General features: G+C 31.9%; 1 protein-coding gene across 2 annotated transcripts in view; it reads right to left on the bottom strand.

The window, feature by feature from the left end:
• Positions 1-21686, bottom strand: part of LOC118199494 (uncharacterized) — a 77986-nt gene that overhangs the window by 34118 nt on the left and 22182 nt on the right. For both annotated transcript variants that reach the window (XM_085815757.1, XM_085815758.1), the window contains one exon: positions 14955-15149. In XM_085815757.1, the coding sequence (XP_085671883.1) occupies positions 14955-15149 (195 nt within the window). The remainder of the gene's footprint in view (positions 1-14954; positions 15150-21686) is intronic.

Raw genomic sequence — 21686 nt, 5'->3', positions numbered from 1 at the left:
CAAACGAGCATTCGACTAGCAGCTGCTGCAATCAGCGAGGACATCTTTTGAGAACTCTTGCTACAATGCAATGTCGAATTCGATTCTGCTGGACGGCAGTGATGGATGTTTTCTACTTTTCTATAATAAGGGCAGGCTTACTGCGAATAAAGCTATGAAATTCTACTCTGCTTAGAAAGAACATATGATAAGGATAATTGTAATTTGGGATATCCGCCTTCCGGGTAACTGTTCAAATAGATACTTTAAACCTACGTAATAGATTAACTGTTCTCTATAATCCAAGTAAGCTTAATATTACTTGGATTATAGAGAAAAAGCAGCAGTATAGACTATAGACTAGTCTAAAGAATCGGAGTTTTCAATTTTTAATGTTATGATGATACTTTTACGGAATAATGCTTCAAAACAACTATATAGTAACCGGCTTACTTGCAACGAACCAGGCAGCCAAGAAGATATTGATGCAGACGTTGATCCAGCCGATGACAGTATGTTTCTTGGGTAGGCCAGATTCTGAGAATCGTCTGAAACTGCCAATGAAGTTAAGGAGGTTACTGATAAGGCCAACGCATCCGGCCACGATCAAAGTGATGGGAATCATCTTTTCCACTGGCCAGTCGTGGAAATACTCCGCACCTATAGACGGAAGACTCGATTAAGGACAAAGTAATAGATGGAAAGAAAAATATAATTATACAAGGCGTTCTGTAGTATCATAAAATGTATGTCGCTTATTTTTATATTATCAATCTCTTATTTTCAAAGACACTATTTTATTAAGGCTATAAACCATTGACTAAACAGCTGATCTACATGATGCATTTTAATACAAGCTTCCTGTTAAAATAAGATTTAGACGAAGTGAACTGTCAAACTTCAGAAGGTAAGATACATAGTACAATTTATATAAATATTTATAGATTTATTTATAGTAGGTTTCCAGTTGTACTATGCTTCTTTTACATTTTATGTAATGACAGGCAAGGTTTGGTGTTCCCAACTGAGCGTTCAAATTCTGTTTTGGTATCTATTTTTCCCCTCATAAAAATCTCCATTTAAACCTCTACAGGAAGTTTAGTATGACCATTTTTAATACAAATGGAAAGTAACTTTTTGGAAATTCTAGAATGCATAAAACAAATTGCATAGCACATAAATTTCTAAAAATTTAAGTAAAGCAATTTTTTCCCGTGCTTTGATTTTAAAATTAAACCTGCTTTATTATCTGACATGCAACTGGTTAACGCTTCTTCCTCCTACAAATCACAGTGTTAAAAACTAAACGGAAGTTTATCTAAACTACAGTAACGTAGACAGAAGTTAAAAGCTTAATTATATGTTTTATTAAAAACTTCATCTTAGAATTCAATTGAAAATTAACAAATGTTAGCCACTGCTGTTTGCAGAGTTTCAGAAACTCAAGTATTTAAGACAGTTAAACTACAAAATCAAATTTTCATCTATCATCAGCTGTGATAATGGGATTCAAATCTCTCTCTCTAACGAACAGAAAATTTACTTCAAGTGTTCAAGGTATGCAAGATAATGTAATGTGTGATTGTCGCAGATTTACACATGCTAACATGTTAATGCAGTGCAATGTCAGGCTAACACATTGTATCGTGTGTGATTGCCACAATACCCTTTCCGTACTCAAATTCACTCAAAGTAGCTTAAAATAGTTTGCAATCTGCTGAAGGCCGACAGAAGAAACAGAAGACACAGGATAAAAACAACGTATTCGCTGAAATAAAGTCTTGCCCAGTAACTTTCCATTTTATTTCAAAAGAAGTGCTCTGTTAAATTTGCTTTTCTTTTGTGAAACAAAGTATTAGTCGCTATGTTATAATGAACATATAGTGAATGTAGCTCCCAATTTTCAAATTCTAGAACAGTAATAATAAATTTGTATTGACCTCTTTTCCGATTACACTGTCAAGAGGTCAGTGACACTCGTTAAAATACTTATAAGTTTGTTAAAATTCAGACAATTAAAATAGCTGATGTGAACACCACATGACTTCCTTGTATGGCGTATTAAATATCCACATTTTTTCTGCATTTCATTTAAAGTTATTTCCTCAAATTTTATTAGAGATATATTTCCCATTAAATTAGTTCATTTTTAACTTCGTGGCAAGACAAAAATACGTAAAAGCTCAACACATCTTCATTCAAAATTGTAAAATACAGAAAAACATAAAACACCAGATACAGTTAAAAACAGTTTTTACAATTAAAATTAGAGTTTTTACTAACAACATGTAATTGGGCCAGCAGGCAGGAAGACAGGTTTTTCGGTGGACAAAAGTGAAAGTTTACTTTTGGTCCCACTCGGCAAAAGTCATTGAAGCTGGTGAACAAACTATTCTACTGTGAGTTTCAAATATAAAGAAATCAGTGTTACTTAAAAAACGTTGAAATTGTTGATAATTCGACAGCTCTTGTACGCAGATTAATTAAAGGCATAAAAATCTTAACTAGCACATAATAACAACATAATTCAATCGTTTTTAGAGCTAAAAATGCACAATTCACCAACATACAAGAATAAAAAAAATGAGCTTACCAAGCCAAGTAACAGAGTGAATGTATATATATATATATATAAGAAGAAAAAATATAGAAGTGCAAACATGCAGAAAACTGAGATGGCAGCCTACTCGCATTTGAAAAAGGAGTGAATAACAAATTTTCTTCCCAGTTTGTAGATCAAATACTTATTTATGGCAACATATATGCGGGTGATTTGTTTTGCCGTTTAGCACGCTTTAGCAGACTTACACTTTTTATAATATGATTAAACGTTTACACCAATGGGAAAAAGATAAAAGATGTTTCTAATATTAAATATTATAAACTCTGCTAAAGAGCATTATTTATCTACCTCCCATAAGTTCATTTATGAACAGAAACGTAAGAAATACTTCTGTTTAATGCACGCATTTAAAACGACAAATATTATCTCTTAGAATTGGTACTGAGATCTTTTTATGTCTCCAACGGGTAATGGGAATAGCGGCAAAAAATTCTGAAACAAAGAGACTTTGTGATATTAACTAATGTAACCATATTTTATATGGTGAACTCGTATCATGTTCAGCCAATAGGTACATTAATAAATAACGCCAACATGGTGAATATTGATCATATTAAGTAACGGGAAGCATATTTCACAAGTGCACATCTGTTTAGCCACCGAGGGAGTGGCTTCTAGGATGGACCAATGAGCATCCAGAAATATTTCTGTCATGTCACATGACCTTTGCTTCTGAAACTTTCATTGCGAAGTTAAATCAAACACAGGCAATTATGAAGATTTCACTACGTGGTTGAAATAAATACAAACACATGTTGGATACTTCGCAAAAATATCGATGTGAAATATTACTTAATACGTGGTAAATAAGATGAAGAAAGAAATATGTGATAAATATCCGAGCCTAAATGCAATCTTTACATAAAACTATGCGTATAAGAAAAATATTTACACCAATTATATATGTAAATAGAAGTCAGCTCTTTTCATTGCAGTCTATATGAAAAAGATGTTCTATAAATGATAACCAATGCAGAATTTTATTCAAAGGGAACTTTACTAATTTGCATTCGTATGCATTGAGTGTGTCAAATTTCACATTTAATAACTGCTCACTCATAAATGTGCTGTCTACACAAGAAATCCTCATCAAACAGAGTGAATTTATCTTATATTAACGAATATATTCATATTTATTTACATATAATTTTTAATGTTAGCAATGGATATAATCAGATCATATGTATTCTGAATCTTACACATTAAAAATCCAAAGAATGCAAGCACTGAAATAAGAAAACACTATATTCATTGTAACACTTTCAGTCATTCTCATCTCAATTAAAAAAATATACACTTGAATTCTCTTAATCCACGTAATATGCCGTGAACATCAAATATTAATGAGTGATAAAAATCGCGAAAGTGAAATGTCAGAGATTAATTAAACTCAGAAAACGAAAGCACTACAAGATTTCTAGTATTCTGTCATATATTTATAACTGCGAAACAAATGCAAATTAAAACGTAAACAACATATGCTCACATGCACGGAGATTTAGCGTCACAAGCGCAATATAGCAGCTCATTGGTCCATTTTCGAAACCCCTCCCTCAGTGGCTACGCTGATGTGCACTTGTGAAATATGCTAACGGGAATAGAAGCTATTTTCACTGACTTCTATAAAAGTATTATTTCTGAAACAAAGTGCCCTGCAGTGCTTTTTTGTTGTTGTTGTCGTGTCTATGATAAAAACCTATTCAAATAGTGCCATGTGCGAAGATGACAGCTCTGGCAATCTGCAAAATGTTATCATCATAGAAGTTCGGATTCTTAAACAAGACCCCAATTTTTAACAATTCAGCAATGGGCAATAAAAAATGTATGCAGGTGTCAGTTCTGTGTCTGGGTAGTTATCACAGTTCTTGTAGGTTTTCGTACCTTCTCTGTCAACTCTCAATCATTTGTGATGGCCAGTTCTAAATTTGACTATAGTTTTAGTTACAAGTCCATCTCCATTGAAGATATGGAGCTCGTTCTTTATTGGAATTGAATACTTTTTCGGTCTGTATTTGGCCATAGCATTTACGTCCAGGAGGACAACATTACGTTATTATTATTGTTGAGATTTATAACCTCTTTTATCAGTTTATCTCTGCGTTCTTGTTACCTGTGATATTGACACGAGCTAGCAACTATTGAAGAATGCAGATTTTGTTTAACTTTTGGAGCTCGTTTAGGCGAAAATGGATCCCGTTGGTGATCAGGGAGCTCCCATCCAAGATTACCTGTAGAGCTACCTTTAACCCACAGAAAACGGAGATTTCTTTTGCTTTCTCAGAAAGTGATCTATACATGTAAAGTGTCTCCGTTATTGCCAGAAGCTCGCAAGTAAAGTTAGAAACTGTGACTCCTGCGCCAATTTTGTGTAGATAAGTAGCATCACTTGGGGCTGTCAGAAATACTCCGGGACCTTCATTAGTAGTTGTCTCATCAGATGAACCCTCTGTATTAAGCGTGTACAAAATCTTCTTTTGGATACTGTTCAACGATCCTGATGCCATTCGCTTTAATGATATCAAACAGTTCATTTTTATTGCGTGGCTGTAGTAGGCTAAGTACTATTTTAGAGTTCATGAGAACTTGATTGAATTTAACTTGTAATGCTACTTTTAATGTTACAGTACGTTAAAAACAATGATACGAAATCATTTCGATTTTGAAATAAAATAAAAATATGATGTATGAAATGTAGAATTTAAATAACGTATTTAAAAAACAGTTTAGCTCATTTCTTCGGAAATTGATCCAAGAACAAAACTTCATTTCAGATGGAGTGATTTTCAGGGAAAATGAAGATGAACCGTATCAGCATAATGCTCCATTACCAGCACATGAAAGCGCAGAACATGACGAGCCCGGATACAACCACCATAGTTCCGAAGAATATGAAAACAAAGTTCAGAAGCCAATAGATGAAGCCATAGAGATGAGGGTTGCAGTAATTTGCTGAACTTTTATTCGCATTCAGGTCAACTTTGGCACCATACACCCAGTAATATGCTAGCAATGGATATATATATATATATACAAAGAGAACAAAATCTAAATAAATAAATGGTGTTAAGTTGTAATGGAAGATTTAAGTTAAAAGTTTCACTTTCTAATGTTTATTCTTAAGTTTTTAATTGGTCATTTCTAATGTTTATTCTTAAGTTTTTAATTGGTCATTTGTAATTTTTATTCCATCCAGTTTCTTCTGATTTCACAATAAGCTTTAAAAGAAAACAAAATTTAAATAAAAACAGTAATAATTAAATAATTGAAGATTTTAGTTTGGGTTTCATTTTATAACTTTTATTCTGAATTTTTAAACAGTTACTTTAAATTTTATTCCGTCCAGGTACTTCCTGATTTCAAACGCGTAAGAGCTGATGCCACAAGAACATGTAAATTAACTAGCAGAACGAATTTGTTAGACATATATATTACACAGACAGGTACAATTGGGCATTAGTGACAGCTGATACTTGTGCGGTTTAATCTTTGCACGGATGTGAGTTTTGTTGCCTTCGATACACTCCGAAATCTTATTGCTAGTCTAGATCTCAACAAAGATTTCTAGAGGTTATATTAATTTGTAATATACACTGTGTACAAAAAAGTCCTTTTCCTGCCTTTATTTCCTTAACTGTTGGTCGTAGACATATACTTCAATAATAATAATAAAATGCAATTAAAAAAGCTTTAAATAGTAACCTTTTCTTTTGGACGGATGTGACAATTAATGAATTAAAAGGAGAATAATAATTTATCATATAATTTAAATAGGATTTGATAGACTAAATAATTCTGTTTAAAGAACTCGTTTGCAATCGTGAACAATAAAAGCTTGGAACGCCCATGCTAAGTCAAAAAGTTAATGATTCATATATTTGACAATGCAATAAAATTAATAGAAAATTTAAAAAAAAAAACCGGTACTGGCTTATTAATAGACTTCGTTATTTAGGCGCTGTACGATTTTAGTATTCACGACGTAAAATAGTAGATGAATTCTGTAACTAGAATTATTTAATCTATTACTTCCACTAAATTATCTGTAGGATAAATTATTTTTCTCCTTTAAGTGCACTAATTATCATATCCACTTTAAATTAAAGCTTATTGTATAAAAATTTACAAATTATTTAATAAAATGCAATTAAAAATAATTACATTTTATTTTCTGTTTGTTATCTAATAATTCGTTATGAATGACAAAAGGTTTAGTTATTATTAAAACACAAGCAATAAATTATACAGAAATTATGAAATAAAGAAAAATAACTGAACGTCATTCAGAAAGTGAAGAAATCAGATGGCACACTCGGAACGCTCTTTCTTCCATCAGCTTTAGAATGTAACCCATTAAAAATGTAAGAAAATCACTCAATTAATATTGTTTTCGTCATTCTTGTTTTTAAACATGTTTTATAATTTGTAAAAGTTTCAAAACTTTATATTCGATACATTTTTAGGTGTTGAAATTTTAAAATAGTAGACGTGAAACATTTCTAAAAATAGAGCGATTTTCAAAAATTCAGAAATTAAGTTACAATTTTCAGACAAGTTTTATTGAGAGATTTTTCTTCAGATGTATTCGATGGCACAAACAGTAAAATTCTGATTTGCTTAGTTTGTTTGTTACACGAAAATATGTGTAAAAATAATAAATAATATTTGCCTTTAATTAAAAAATAAGTCGAATTTAAAAAATTCCCTTCCCCACATTGCATTTCGCAATTGCATTTGCATTGCAAACACTGCGCGTACAAATTTGAAATCGATAACTAATTAGGAAATAGGTTAAAAGACTATGACAAAATTCCACACACAGTGAAACACCGTAAGTGATGCAAATAAAAGTTACAAAATTGTTTAAAATGATGCAAATGCTTCTGTTTGGAATTTTTGTTCTAAAAAAAAATCTATAAAAATTTAACGTTTTATACGTTCCCTCGGTCCCTATACTTAGAAAAAAAGTTGTAATTGAGTATAAAAAAATACAAAAAATGAGACTCTATTATGATCTAAAAAACAGCTATTTGCGACTGCTATGTGCACATCTCGTATGAAAGCTTGGATAAAATTGAGGTTAATTAAAAAAATTATAGTACCTAGATTTGCCCACCTAGATTAATTACCCTAGTGACGCAGTGCCAATTAATTCTAAGGATGTTTTAAAGGGAAAAGTGTTTACCCATAAGCTTTGCACGATATCGGAAGTGCAAACGAGCATTCGACTAGCAGCTGCTGCAATCAGCGAGGACATCTTTTGAGAACTCTTGCTACTATGCAATGTCGAATTCGATTCTGCTGGACGGCAGTGATGGATGTTTTCATCTTTTCTATAATAAGGGCAGGCTTACTGCGAATAAAGCTATGAAATTCTACTCTGCTTAGAAAGAACATATGATAAGGATAATTGTAATCTGGGATATCTGCCTTCCGGGTAACTGTTCAAATAGATACTTTAAACCTACGTAATAGATTAACAGTTCTCTATAATCCAAGTAAGCTTAATATTACTTGGATTATAGAAACAAGCAGCAGTATAGACTATAGACTAGTCTAAAGAATTGGATTTTTCAATTTTTAATGTTATGATGATACTTTTACGGAATAATGCTTCAAAACAACTATATAGTAACCGGCTTACTTGCAACAAACCAGGCAGTCAAGAAGATATTGATGCAGACGTTGACCCAGCCGATGACAGTATGTCTCATGGGTAGGCCAGATTCTGAGAATCGTCTGAACCTGTCAATGAAGTTGAGGAGGGCAACGCATCCGGCCACGATCAAAGTGATGCGAAACATCTTTTCCACTGGCCAGTCGTGGAAATACTCCGCACCTATAGACGGAAGACTCGATTAAAGACAAATTAATAGATGGAAAGAAAAATATAATTATAGAAGGCGTTCTGTAGTATCATAAAATGTATGTCGCTTATTTTTATATTATCAATCTCTCATTTTCAAAGACTCTATTTTATTAAGGCTATAAACCATTGACTAAACAGCTGATCTACATGATGCATTTTAATACAAGCTTCCTGTTAAAATAAGATTTAGACGAAGTGAACTGTCAAACTTCAGAAGGTAAGATACATAGTACAATTTATAGAAATATTTATAGATTTATTTATAGTAGGTTTCCAGTTGTACTATGCTTCTTCTACATGTTATGTAATGACAGGCAAGGTTTGGTGTTCCCAACTGAGCGTTCAAATTCTGTTTTGGTATCTATTTTTCCCCTCATAAAAATCTCCATGACCATTTTTAATACAAATGGAAAGTAACTTTTTGGAAATTCTAGAATGCATAAAACAATTAAATTGCATAGCACATAAATTTCTAAAAATTTAAGTAAAGAATTTTTCCCCGTGCTTTGATTTTAAAATTAAACCTGCTTTATTGTCTGACATGCAACTGGTTAACGCTTCTTGCTCCTACAAATCACAGTGTTAAAAACTAAACGGAAGTTTATCTAAACTACAGTAACATAGACAGAAGTTAAAAGCTTAATTATATGTCTTATTAAAAACTTCATCTTAGAATTCAATTGAAAATTAACAAATGTTAGCCACTGCTGTTTGCAGAGTTTCAGAAACTCAAGTATTTAAGACAGTTAAACTACAAAATCAAATTTTCATCTATCATCAGCTGTGATAATGGGATTCAAATCTCTCTCTCTAATGAACAGAAAATTTACTTATCAGTGTTCAAGGTATGCAAGATAATGTAATGTGTGATTGTCGCAGATTAACACATGCTAACATGTTAATGCAGTGCAATGTCAGGCTAACACATTGTATCGTGTGTGATTGCCACAATACCCTTTCCATACTCAAATTCACTCAAAGTAGCTTAAAATAGTTTGCAATCTGCTGAAGGCCGACAGAAGAAACAGAAGACACAGGATAAAAACAACGTATTCGCGAAAATAAAGTCTTGCCCAGTAACTTTCCATTTTATTTCAAAAGAAGTGCTCTGTTAAATTTGCTTTTCTTTTGTGAAACAAAGTATTAGTCGCTATGTTATAATGAACATATAGTGAATATAGCTCCCAATTTTCAACTTCTAGAACAGTAATAATAAATTTGTATTGACTTCTTTTCCGATTACACTGTCAAGAGGTCAGTGACACTCGTTAAAATGCTTATAAGTTTGTTAAAATTCAGACAATTAAAATAGCTGACGTGAACACCACATGACTTCCTTGTATGGCGTATTAAATATCCACATTTTTTCTGCATTTCATTTAACGTTATTTCCTCAAATTTTATTAGAGATATATTTCCCATTAAATTAGTTCAGTTTTCACTTCGTGGCAAGACAAAAATACGTAAAAGCTCAACACATCTTCATTCAAAATTGTAAAATACAGAAAAACATAAAACACCAGATACAGTTAAAAACAGATTTTACAATTAAAATTAGAGTTTTTACTAACAACATGTAATTGGGCCAGCAGGCAGGAAGACATGTTTTTTGGTGGACAAAAGTGAAAGTTTACTTTTGGCCCACTCGGCAAAAGTCATTGAAGCTGGTGAACTAACTATTCTACTGTGAGTTTCAAATATAAAGAAATCAGTGTTACTTAAAAAAACTTTTAAATTGTTGATAATTCTACAGCTCTTGTATGCAGATTAATTAAAGGCATAAAAATCTTAACTAGCACATAATAACAACATAATTCAATCGTTTTTAGAGCTAAAAATGCACAATTCACCAACATACAAGAATAAAAAAAATGAGCTTACCAAACCAAGTAACAGAGTGAATGTATATATATATATATATATATATAAGAAGAAAAAATATAGAAGTGCAAACATGCAGAAAACTGAGATGGCAGCCTACTCGCATTTGAAAAAGGAGTGAATAACAAATTTTCTTCACATTTTGTAGATTAAATACTTATTTATGGCAACATATATGAGGGTGATTTTTTTTGCCGTTTAGCACGCTTTAACAGACTTTTTATAATATGATTAAACGTTTACACCAATGGGAAAAAGATAAAAGATGTTTCTAATATTAAATATTATAAACTCTGCTAAAGAGCATTATTTATCTACCTCCCATAAGTTCATTTATCAACAGAAACGTAAGAAATACTTCTGTTTAATGCACGCATTTAAAACGACAAATATTATCTCTTAGAATTGGTACTGAGATCTTTTTATGTCTCCAACGGGTAATGGGAATAGCGGCAAAAAATTCTGAAACAAAGAGACTTTGTGATATTAACTAATGTAACCATATTTTATATGGTGAACTCGTATCATGTTCAGCCAATAGGTACATTAATAAATAACGCCAACATGGTGAATATTGATCATATTAAGTAACGGGAATAGAAGCTATTTTCACTGACTTCTATAAAAGTATTATTTCTGAAACAAAGTGCCCTGCAGTGCGTTTTTGTTGTTGTTGTCGTGTCTATGATAAAAACCTATTCAAATAGTGCCATGTGCGAAGATGACAGCTGTGACAATCTGCAAAATGTTATCATCATAGAAGTTCGGATTCTTAAACAAGACCCCAATTTTTAACAATTCAGCAATGGGCAATAAAAAATGTATGCAGGTGTCAGTTCTGTGTCTGGGTAGTTATCACAGTTCTTGTAGGTTTTCGTACCTTCTCTGTCAACTCTCAATCATTTGTGATGGCCAGTTCTAAGTTTGACTATAGTTTTAGTTACAAGTCGATCTCCATTGAAGATATGGAGCTCGTTCTTTATTGGAATTGAATACTCGTTCGGTCTGTATTTGGCCATAGCACTTACGTCCAGGAGGACAACATTACGTTATTATTATTGTTGAGATTTATAACCTCTTTTATCAGTTTATCTCTGCGTTCTTGTTACCTGTGATATTGACACGAGCTAGCAACTATTGAAGAATGCAGATTTTGTTTAACTTTTGGAGCTCGTTTAGGCGAAAATGGATCCCGTTGGTGATCAGGGAGCTCCCATCCAGGATTACCTGTAGAGCTACCTTTAACCCACAGAAAACGGAGATTTCTTTTGTTTTCTCAGAAAGTGATCTATACATGTAAAGTGTCTCCGTTATTGCCAGAAGCTCGTAAGTGAAGTTAGAAACTGTGACTCCTGCGCCAATTTTGTGTAGATAAGTAGCATCACTTGGGGCTGTCAGAAATACTCCGGGACCTTCATTAGTAGTTGTCTCATCAGATGAACCCTCTGTATTAAGCGTGTACAAAATCTTCTTTTGGATACTGTTCTACGATCCTGATGCCATTCGCTTTAGTGATATCAAACAGTTCCTTTTTGATTGCGTGGCTGTAGTAGGCTAAGTACTATTTTAGAGTTCATGAGAACTTGATTGAATTTAACTTGTAATGCTACTTTTAATGTTACAGTAGGTTAAAAACAATGATAAGAAATCATTTCGATTTTGAAATAAAATAAAAATATGATGTATGAAATGTAGAATTTAAATAACGTATTTGAAAAACAGTTTAGCTCATTTCTTCGGAAATTGATCCAAGAACAAAACTTCATTTCAGATGGAGTGATTTTCAGGGAAAATGAAGATGAACCGTATCAGCATAATGCTCCATTACCAGCACATGAAAGCGCAGAACATGACGAGCCCGGATACAACCACCATAGTTCCGAAGAATATGAAGACGAAGTTCAGAAGCCAATAGATGAAGCCATAGATATGAGGGTTGCAGTAATTTGCTGAACTTTTATTCGCATTCAGGTCAACTTTGGCACCATACACCCAGTAACATGCTAGCAATGGAAATATATATATATATATAAAGAGAACAAAATCTAAGTAAATAAATGGTGTTAAGTTGTAATGGAAGATTTAAGTTAAAAGTTTCCCTTTCTAAAGTTTATTCTTAAATTTTTAATTGGTCATTTCTAATTTTTATTCCATCCAGTTTCTTCTGATTTCACAATAAGCTTTAAAAGAAAACAAAATTTAAATAAAAACAGTAATAATTAAGTAATTGAAGATTTTAGTTTGGGTTTCATTTTATAACTTTTATTCTGAATTTTTAAACAATTACTTTAAATTTTATTCCGTCCAGGTACTTCCTGATTTCAAACGCGTAAGAGCTCATGCCACAAGAACATGTAAATTAACTAGCAGAATGAATTTGTTAGACATATATATTACACAGACAGGTACAATTGGGCATTAGTGACAGCTGATACTTGTGCGGTTTAATCTTTGCACGGATGGGAGTTTTGTTGCCTTCGATACACTCCGAAATCTTATTGCTAGTCTAGATCTCAACAAAGGTTTCTAGAGGTTATATTAATTTGTAATACACACTGTGTACAAAAAAGTCCTTTTCCTGCCTTTATTTCCTTAACTGTTGGTCGTAGACATATACTTCAATAATAATAATAAAATGCAATTAAAAAAGTTTTAAATAGTAACCTTTTCTTTTGGACGGATGTGACAATTAATGAATTAAAAGGAGAATAATAATTTATCATATAATTTAAATAGGATTTAATAGACTAAATAATTCTGTTTAAAGAACTCGTTTGCAATCGTGAACAATAAAAGCTTGGAACGCCCATGCTAAGTCAAAAAGATAATGATTCATATATTTGACAATGCAATAAAATTAATAGAAAATTAAAAAAAAACCGGTACTGGCTTATTAATAGATTTCGTTATATAGGCGCTGTACGATTTTAGTATTCACGACGTAAAATAGTAGATGAATTCTGTAACTAGAATTATTTAATCTATTACTTCCACTAAATTATCTGTAGGATAAATTATTTTTCTCCTTCAAGTGCACTAATTATCATATCCACTTTAAATAAAAGCTTATTGTATAAAAATTTACAATTTATTTAATAAAATGCAATTAAAAATAATTACATTTTATTTTCTGTTTGTTATCTAATAATTCGTTATGAATGACAAAAGGTTTAGTTATTATTAAAACACAAGCAATAAATTATACAGAAATTATGAAATAAAGAAAAATAACTGAACGTCATTCAGAAAGTGAAGAAATCAGATGGCACATTCGGAACGCTCTTTCTTCCATCAGCTTTAGAATGTAACCCATTAAAAATGTAGGAAAATCACTCAATTAATATTGTTTTCGTCATTCTTGTTTTTAAACATGTTTTATAATTTGTAAAAGTTTCAAAACTTTATATCCGATACATTTTTAGGTGTTGAAATTTTAAAATAGTAGACGTGAAACATTTCTAAAAATAGAGCGATTTTCAAAAATTCAGAAATTAAGTTACAATTTTCAGACTAGTTTTATTGAGTGATTTTTTTTCAGATGTATTCGATGGCACAAACAGTAAAATTCTGATTTGCTTAGTTTGTTTGTTACACGAAAATATCTGTAAAAATAATAAATAATATTTGCCTTTAGTTAAAAAATAAGTCGAATTTGTAAAATTCCCTTCCCCACATTGCATTTTGCAATTGCATTTGCATTGCAAACAGTGCGCGTACAAATTTGAAATCGATAACTAATTAGGAAATAGGTTAAAAGACTATGACAAAATTCCACACACAGTGAAACACCGTAAGTGATGCAAACAAAAGTTACAAAATTGTTTAAAATGATGCAAATGCTTCTGTTTGGAATTTTTGTTCTTAAAAAAAATCTATAAAATTTAACGTTTTATACGTTCCCTCGGTCCCTATACTTAGAAAAAAAGTTGTAATTGAGTATAAAAAAATACAATAAATGAGACTCTATTATGATCTAAAAAACAGCTATTTGCGACTGCTATGTGCACATCTCGTATGAAAGCTTGGATAAAATTGAGGTTAATTAAAAAAAAAATTATAGTACCTAGATTTGCCCACCTAGATTAATTACCCTAGTGACGCAGTGCCAATTAATTCTAAGCATGTTTTAAAGGGAAAAGTGTTTACCCATAAGCTTTGCACGATATCGGAAGTGCAAACGAGCATTCGACTAGCAGCTGCTCCAATCAGCGAGGACATCTTTTGAGAACTCTTGCTACTATGCAATGTCGACTTCGATTCTCCTGGACGGCAGTGATGGATGTTTTCATCTTTTCTATAATAAGGGCAGGCTTACTGCGGATAAAGCTATGAAATTCTACTCTGCTTAGAAAGAACATATGATAAGGATAATTGTAATCTGGGATATCTGCCTTCCGGGTAACTGTTCAAATAGATACTTTAAACCTACGTAATAGATTAACAGTTCTCTATAATCCAAGTAAGCTTAATATTACTTGGATTATAGAAACAAGCAGCAGTATAGACTATAGACTAGTCTAAAGAATTGGAGTTTTCAATTTTTAATGTTATGATGATACTTTTACGGAATAATGCTTCAAAACAACTATATAGTAACCGGCTTACTTGCAACGAACCAGGCAGTCAAGAAGATATTGATGCAGACGTTGATCCAGCCGATGACAGTATGTCTCTTGGGTAGGCCAGATTCTGAGAATCGTCTGAACCTGTCAATGAAGTTGAGCAGGGCAACGCATCCGGCCACGATCAAAGTGATGCGAAACATCTTTTCCACTGGCCAGTCGTGGAAATACTCCGCACCTATAGACGGAAGACTCGATTAAGGACAAATTAATAGATGGAAAGAAAAATATAATTATAGAAGGCGTTCTGTAGTATCATAAAATGTATGTCGCTTATTTTATATTATCAATCTCTCATTTTCAAAGACTCTATTTTATTAAGGCTATAAACCATTGACTAAACAGCTGATCTACATGATGAATTTTAATACAAGCTTCCTGTTAAAATAAGATTTAGACGAAGTGAACTGTCAAACTTCAGAAGGTAAGATACATAGTACAATTTAAAGAAATATTTATAGATTTATTTATAGTAGGTTTCCAGTTGTACTATGCTTCTTTTACATTTTATGTAATGACAGGCAAGGTTTGGTGTTCCCAACTGAGCGTTCAAATTCTGTTTTGGTATCTATTTTTCCCCTCATAAAAATCTCCATTTAAACCTCTACAGGAAGTTTAGTATGACCATTTTTAATACAAATGGAAAGTAACTTTTTGGAAATTCTAGAATGCATAAAACAATTAAATTGCATAGCACATAAATTTCTAAAAATTTAAGTAAAGAATTTTTCCTCGTGCTTTGATTTTAAAATTAAACCTGCTTTATTGTCTGACATGCAACTGGTTAACGCTTCTTGCTCCTACAAATCACAGTGTTAAAAACTAAACGGAAGTTTATCTAAACTACAGTAACATAGACAGAAGTTAAAAGCTTAATTATATGTCTTATTAAAAACTTCATCTTAGAATTCAATTGAAAATTAACAAATGTTAGCCACTGCTGTTTGCAGAGTTTCAGAAACTCAAGTATTTAAGACAGTTAAACTACAAAATCAAATTTTCATCTATCATCAGCTGTGATAATGGGATTCAAATCTCTCTCTCTAACGAACAGAAAATTTACTTATCAGTGTTCAAGGTATGCAAGATAATGTAATGTGTGATCGTCGCAGATTAACACATGCTAACATGTTAATGCAGTGCAATGTCAGGCTAACACATTGTATCGTGTGTGATTGCCACAATACCCTTTCCGTACTCAAATTCACTCAAAGTAGCTTAAAATAGTTTGCAATCTGCTGAAGGCCGACAGAAGAAACAGAAGACACAGGATAAAAACAACGTATTCGCTAAAATAAAGTCTTGCCCAGTAACTTTCCATTTTATTTCAAAGAAGTGCTCTGTTAAATTTGCTTTTCTTTTGTGAAACAAAGTATTAGTCGCTATGTTATAATGAACATATAGTGAATATAGCTCCCAATTTTCAACTTCTAGAACAGTAATAATAAATTTGTATTGACTTCTTTTCCGATTACACTGTCAAGAGGTCAGTGACACTCGTTAAAATGCTTATAAGTTTGTTAAAATTCAGACAATTAAAATAGCTGATGTGAACACCACATGACTTCCTTGTATGGCGTATTAAATATCCACATTTTTTCTGCATTTCATTTAAAGTTATTTCCTCAAATTTTATTAGAGATATATTTCCCATTAAATTAGTTCAGTTTTCACTTCGTGGCAAGACAAAAATACGTAAAAGTTCAACACATCTTCATTCAAAATTGTAAAATACAGAAAAACATAAAACACCAGATACAGTTAAAAACAGTTTTTACAATTAAAATTAGAGTTTTTACTAACAACATGTAATTGGGCCAGCAGGCAGGAAGACAGGTTTTTCGGTGGACAAAACTGAAAGTTTACTTTTGGTCCCACTCGGCAAAAGTCATTGAAGCTGGTGAACAAACTATTCTACTGTGAGTTTCAAATATAAAGAAATCAGTGTTACTTAAAAAACGTTTAAATTGTTGATAATTCGACAGCTCTTGTATGCAGATTAATTAAAGGCATAAAAATCTTAACTAGCATATAATAACAACATAATTCAATCGTTTTTAGAGCTAAAAATGCACAATTCACCAACATACAAGAATAAAAAAAATGAGCTTACCAAGCCAAGTAACAGAGTGAATGTATATATATATATATATATATATAAGAAGAAAAAATATAGAAGTGCAAACATGCAGAAAACTGAGATGGCAGCCTACTCGCATTTGAAAAAGGAGTGAATAACAAATTTTCTTCACATTTTGTAGATTAAATACTTATTTATGGCAACATATATGAGGGTGATTTTTTTTGCCGTTTAGCACGCTTTAACAGACTTTTTATAATATGATTAAACGTTTACACCAATGGGAAAAAGATAAAAGATGTTTCTAATATTAAATATTATAAACTCTGCTAAAGAGCATTATTTATCTACCTCCCATAAGTTCATTTATCAACAGAAACGTAAGAAATACTTCTGTTTAATGCACGCATTTAAAACGACAAATATTATCTCTTAGAATTGGTACTGAGATCTTTTTATGTCTCCAACGGGTAATGGGAATAGCGGCAAAAAATTCTGAAACAAAGAGACTTTGTGATATTAACTAATGTAACCATATTTTATATGGTGAACTCGTATCATGTTCAGCCAATAGGTACATTAATAAATAACGCCAACATGGTGAATATTGATCATATTAAGTAACGGGAATAGAAGCTATTTTCACTGACTTCTATAAAAGTATTATTTCTGAAACAAAGTGCCCTGCAGTGCGTTTTTGTTGTTGTTGTCGTGTCTATGATAAAAACCTATTCAAATAGTGCCATGTGCGAAGATGACAGCTGTGACAATCTGCAAAATGTTATCATCATAGAAGTTCGGATTCTTAAACAAGACCCCAATTTTTAACAATTCAGCAATGGGCAATAAAAAATGTATGCAGGTGTCAGTTCTGTGTCTGGGTAGTTATCACAGTTCTTGTAGGTTTTCGTACCTTCTCTGTCAACTCTCAATCATTTGTGATGGCCAGTTCTAAGTTTGACTATAGTTTTAGTTACAAGTCGATCTCCATTGAAGATATGGAGCTCGTTCTTTATTGGAATTGAATACTCGTTCGGTCTGTATTTGGCCATAGCACTTACGTCCAGGAGGACAACATTACGTTATTATTATTGTTGAGATTTATAACCTCTTTTATCAGTTTATCTCTGCGTTCTTGTTACCTGTGATATTGACACGAGCTAGCAACTATTGAAGAATGCAGATTTTGTTTAACTTTTGGAGCTCGTTTAGGCGAAAATGGATCCCGTTGGTGATCAGGGAGCTCCCATCCAGGATTACCTGTAGAGCTACCTTTAACCCACAGAAAACGGAGATTTCTTTTGTTTTCTCAGAAAGTGATCTATACATGTAAAGTGTCTCCGTTATTGCCAGAAGCTCGTAAGTGAAGTTAGAAACTGTGACTCCTGCGCCAATTTTGTGTAGATAAGTAGCATCACTTGGGGCTGTCAGAAATACTCCGGGACCTTCATTAGTAGTTGTCTCATCAGATGAACCCTCTGTATTAAGCGTGTACAAAATCTTCTTTTGGATACTGTTCTACGATCCTGATGCCATTCGCTTTAGTGATATCAAACAGTTCCTTTTTGATTGCGTGGCTGTAGTAGGCTAAGTACTATTTTAGAGTTCATGAGAACTTGATTGAATTTAACTTGTAATGCTACTTTTAATGTTACAGTAGGTTAAAAACAATGATAAGAAATCATTTCGATTTTGAAATAAAATAAAAATATGATGTATGAAATGTAGAATTTAAATAACGTATTTGAAAAACAGTTTAGCTCATTTCTTCGGAAATTGATCCAAGAACAAAACTTCATTTCAGATGGAGTGATTTTCAGGGAAAATGAAGATGAACCGTATCAGCATAATGCTCCATTACCAGCACATGAAAGCGCAGAACATGACGAGCCCGGATACAACCACCATAGTTCCGAAGAATATGAAGACGAAGTTCAGAAGCCAATAGATGAAGCCATAGATATGAGGGTTGCAGTAATTTGCTGAACTTTTATTCGCATTCAGGTCAACTTTGGCACCATACACCCAGTAACATGCTAGCAATGGAAATATATATATATATATAAAGAGAACAAAATCTAAGTAAATAAATGGTGTTAAGTTGTAATGGAAGATTTAAGTTAAAAGTTTCCCTTTCTAAAGTTTATTCTTAAATTTTTAATTGGTCATTTCTAATTTTTATTCCATCCAGTTTCTTCTGATTTCACAATAAGCTTTAAAAGAAAACAAAATTTAAATAAAAACAGTAATAATTAAGTAATTGAAGATTTTAGTTTGGGTTTCATTTTATAACTTTTATTCTGAATTTTTAAACAATTACTTTAAATTTTATTCCGTCCAGGTACTTCCTGATTTCAAACGCGTAAGAGCTCATGCCACAAGAACATGTAAATTAACTAGCAGAATGAATTTGTTAGACATATATATTACACAGACAGGTACAATTGGGCATTAGTGACAGCTGATACTTGTGCGGTTTAATCTTTGCACGGATGGGAGTTTTGTTGCCTTCGATACACTCCGAAATCTTATTGCTAGTCTAGATCTCAACAAAGGTTTCTAGAGGTTATATTAATTTGTAATACACACTGTGTACAAAAAAGTCCTTTTCCTGCCTTTATTTCCTTAACTGTTGGTCGTAGACATATACTTCAATAATAATAATAAAATGCAATTAAAAAAGTTTTAAATAGTAACCTTTTCTTTTGGACGGATGTGACAATTAATGAATTAAAAGGAGAATAATAATTTATCATATAATTTAAATAGGATTTAATAGACTAAATAATTCTGTTTAAAGAACTCGTTTGCAATCGTGAACAATAAAAGCTTGGAACGCCCATGCTAAGTCAAAAAGATAATGATTCATATATTTGACAATGCAATAAAATTAATAGAAAATTAAAAAAAAACCGGTACTGGCTTATTAATAGATTTCGTTATATAGGCGCTGTACGATTTTAGTATTCACGACGTAAAATAGTAGATGAATTCTGTAACTAGAATTATTTAATCTATTACTTCCACTAAATTATCTGTAGGATAAATTATTTTTCTCCTTCAAGTGCACTAATTATCATATCCACTTTAAATAAAAGCTTATTGTATAAAAATTTACAATTTATTTAATAAAATGCAATTAAAAATAATTACATTTTATTTTCTGTTTGTTATCTAATAATTCGTTATGAATGACAAAAGGTTTAGTTATTATTAAAACACAAGCAATAAATTATACAGAAATTATGAAATAAAGAAAAATAACTGAACGTCATTCAGAAAGTGAAGAAATCAGATGGCACATTCGGAACGCTCTTTCTTCCATCAGCTTTAGAATGTAACCCATTAAAAATGTAGGAAAATCACTCAATTAATATTGTTTTCGTCATTCTTGTTTTTAAACATGTTTTATAATTTGTAAAAGTTTCAAAACTTTATATCCGATACATTTTTAGGTGTTGAAATTTTAAAATAGTAGACGTGAAACATTTCTAAAAATAGAGCGATTTTCAAAAATTCAGAAATTAAGTTACAATTTTCAGACTAGTTTTATTGAGTGATTTTTTTTCAGATGTATTCGATGGCACAAACAGTAAAATTCTGATTTGCTTAGTTTGTTTGTTACACGAAAATATCTGTAAAAATAATAAATAATATTTGCCTTTAGTTAAAAAATAAGTCGAATTTGTAAAATTCCCTTCCCCACATTGCATTTTGCAATTGCATTTGCATTGCAAACAGTGCGCGTACAAATTTGAAATCGATAACTAATTAGGAAATAGGTTAAAAGACTATGACAAAATTCCACACACAGTGAAACACCGTAAGTGATGCAAACAAAAGTTACAAAATTGTTTAAAATGATGCAAATGCTTCTGTTTGGAATTTTTGTTCTTAAAAAAAATCTATAAAATTTAACGTTTTATACGTTCCCTCGGTCCCTATACTTAGAAAAAAAGTTGTAATTGAGTATAAAAAAATACAATAAATGAGACTCTATTATGATCTAAAAAACAGCTATTTGCGACTGCTATGTGCACATCTCGTATGAAAGCTTGGATAAAATTGAGGTTAATTAAAAAAAAAATTATAGTACCTAGATTTGCCCACCTAGATTAATTACCCTAGTGACGCAGTGCCAATTAATTCTAAGCATGTTTTAAAGGGAAAAGTGTTTACCCATAAGCTTTGCACGATATCGGAAGTGCAAACGAGCATTCGACTAGCAGCTGCTCCAATCAGCGAGGACATCTTTTGAGAACTCTTGCTACTATGCAATGTCGACTTCGATTCTCCTGGACGGCAGTGATGGATGTTTTCATCTTTTCTATAATAAGGGCAGGCTTACTGCGGATAAAGCTATGAAATTCTACTCTGCTTAGAAAGAACATATGATAAGGATAATTGTAATCTGGGATATCTGCCTTCCGGGTAACTGTTCAAATAGATACTTTAAACCTACGTAATAGATTAACAGTTCTCTATAATCCAAGTAAGCTTAATATTACTTGGATTATAGAAACAAGCAGCAGTATAGACTATAGACTAGTCTAAAGAATTGGAGTTTTCAATTTTTAATGTTATGATGATACTTTTACGGAATAATGCTTCAAAACAACTATATAGTAACCGGCT

The sequence above is a fragment of the Stegodyphus dumicola genome, chromosome 4, assembly GCF_044657685.1.
Source record: "Stegodyphus dumicola isolate Sdum_Otavi_A_Nest chromosome 4, ASM4465768v1".
Lineage (NCBI taxonomy): Eukaryota > Metazoa > Arthropoda > Arachnida > Araneae > Eresidae > Stegodyphus > Stegodyphus dumicola.
Note: the sequence above shows the minus strand (reverse complement) of the source record. Positions and strands in the feature narration are given on the sequence as shown.